This window comes from Fulmarus glacialis, unplaced genomic scaffold, assembly GCF_000690835.1.
Source record: "Fulmarus glacialis isolate BGI_N327 unplaced genomic scaffold, ASM69083v1 scaffold35860, whole genome shotgun sequence".
Taxonomy (NCBI): domain Eukaryota; kingdom Metazoa; phylum Chordata; class Aves; order Procellariiformes; family Procellariidae; genus Fulmarus; species Fulmarus glacialis.
The window spans coordinates 22,629-25,053 of NW_009188895.1; the positions used below are offsets into that span (position 1 = coordinate 22,629).

A 2,425-nucleotide genomic window follows, 5' to 3' on the forward strand; every position below is an offset into this window, starting at 1 on the left:
TTGTGGGTCCTCACAAGTTTTGAAATCCGAGGCTCTGGGTCCTGGCTCCAGCCTGCCTGATTTTAGGCAGGCACCTGAAGCTCCAGAGCTGCCTCCATTGTCACACTGGTCTTCGCCGGCAGCCCCGCAGAGCTGTGCACCTCTGCAGGCAGTGCAGGGTTGAATCACCCTCTTGAAGAGCATCTGCATCCCGGCTGGTGTCTAAAGGGCATGTGTGATGAACTGGGCCTGGATAATTAAAATTTGCAGCATGCAAAACTTATGGCCAGATTTGAAGATTTGGTGGGAAGTGGTCTGTCCAAGGCATCAGGGGGAGTAAGTGTAAAAACCAAGCGAATCCTGACACCCGGCTTTGTGCTCAGAGCCAGCAGTTGGAAAACAGAGTTTAAAAATGCTGCATATCTTTGAGGTCCAAATTCTTTCTCACAGATTTAGGCAGCTAACAGGATGTTTTTTGCATAGAGGTTAAACATGGATGATTATGGATGCTCTGAGACCTGCTGTCACGCCGTGTGCCTGGGGTACTTCCATCTTTCCTCACTATTTTCCATTATTCAGTGATGACTCTTGCACTGATTGTGTGAGGGGAAACAAACTCTATTTTGACTCAGTCAGGTGGCCTGCTAACGCCTCAAATCAGTAATAACCAACAGCAATAAACAATGAAAAGCAGAATCTTTGTGGGGGTGGCATTATAATTTGGGCAGGTACATTCTTGGGAAGGGATCAGGAAAAAGCAGTTTTCTAAAGTCGAGTTCAGTGCATCAGACACATTTCTATGTACGTATTTCCAATACAGAATTAAAAGCAAATGTTCCCATGGAGGTTACTATTAAATCTCAAACTGCTTCGATTCTCTCAGCTCACGCATCCTGCCTACCCTTCTCTCCAGCTGATTTGATCCGGTCATGTAGCAAAGGTGTCAAGAGATTTATACAGTTAGTAGGAACTGATCTTGCTCCGGGGGTTTCTTCACCCAGGTGCCCAGACCGGCTTTCTGAAACGCTTTAAACAGCTGCTGCTTGACAGACTGGTACGTCTGAGCCACCAGCTTTGCCTCGCTGTACACTGATGGCATGTCTCCATGGCTTGGTATTCGTGTGCTCAGCTGCAGAACAAAAACCAGAGAAGGAGAAAAAAATAAAATATAATAAAAAAAATCAACCGATGAGCCAAAAGAAACAGGAGGCTTCAGTAGCTGTATAATCTTCCTGTCTACATTTCATAAGCAACAAACAAACTATCACTGTGCTTTGTGTGTTTGCTTTTGCTTTAAAAACAAAAAAAGAGGGAGGCAATAAATGCCTGTGACATGGTTTCGAGCCATTGTGAAATCAGGTGAAGAGCTTTGCCTTGGAGTGGGCATAGGCAGTAGCAAATCTCGGTACGTTTCACAAAGGCAAAAACTTACTTCTCAATTAAGATGATTTTTAGGGAAAAAAAGAGAAAAAGTCCCTTATGGGGATCTTTAAAGAATGTGCTCAGTTTAGCCCATGAAGCGGAGCAGCTCAGTGCTTCCAAGTAATGCTAAGAGACACAAGAAGGAGGGTCCCCTCCCACACTCTCCCCTTTTCCCTCTTTAATGTGTTATCGTAAGAGATGCTGTGAAACCTGCCCAGGACAGGGCAGAAATCAGGCGTCAAGATTCGTGCTGGTGCGGGAAAACGGAGCGCTCTGCCGGGACATCGAAGCCGCCCGCCGGGAGCTGCCTCGGGAGACAGCAACACGTGTCCAATGCCCCTCGTCACCCGGGGCACACACGTGGGAGCAAGCACCCTTCGCTTTGCATAAGGACTAAATAAACAACCTCCTCTGACCTGCCCAAGTCTTACCAGTGCCCAACCAGCAGTGAGGCTTTGACATTATGTGAAAGAAACCTGAAGTCTGGAAAATGCCTTAGAGCAAGCAGACGGGTGAAAGTCCAACACTTACAAGCCAGGGAAATAGTACCCTATAGGAAAAAGCACCCTCAAAACTTGGCCTTGGAGAGCAAGCAACACTGTTTTCTTTCTCTCTAAAAAGGAGAGATGCTGAAAGACAGATTAAAGGAAAAGACGAATGCACAGCCTGAAATGAGCTGCTCTGGTCCGGGTGGCACTGGCACACCGCGGGGTGCAGCAAGGGACGGTGATGCTGCCAGCCCGGGCGTCAATGGGCCACAAGCTGGCCTGGCTGGTGGTGGCTCCCCTCCAGCTGCCCCTTCGTTACCCAGAGGCAGACACCGACGGCATTATCAAACGCTTCGTTTTGTCAAAAGCAAAGTGCCCTGCTCTGTCATGAGTTACTCCCTCCTGCTCACCCCAACCCCATCCCCGGTGCCAGCCAGGTGCAGTCCAGCTCTCCCGGCCATAGTCCTGGCCATAGCCTGTCCCGGCGCCCAACTCATCCCAGGTTTTGTTCCCATGAGGATCCCTCCTTTTTGGGG

General features: G+C 48.8%; 1 protein-coding gene across 1 annotated transcript in view; it reads right to left on the minus strand.

The window, feature by feature from the left end:
* Positions 1-931: 931 nt before the first annotated feature.
* The window catches only part of LOC104078597 (double-stranded RNA-specific editase B2-like), a gene marked incomplete at its 5' end in the record, with an annotated part of 40,559 nt that continues 39,065 nt past the window's right edge, over positions 932-2,425 (minus strand). The window contains one exon of the mRNA XM_009580288.1: positions 932-1,108. Coding sequence (XP_009578583.1) covers positions 932-1,108 — 177 coding nt within the window. The remainder of the gene's footprint in view (positions 1,109-2,425) is intronic.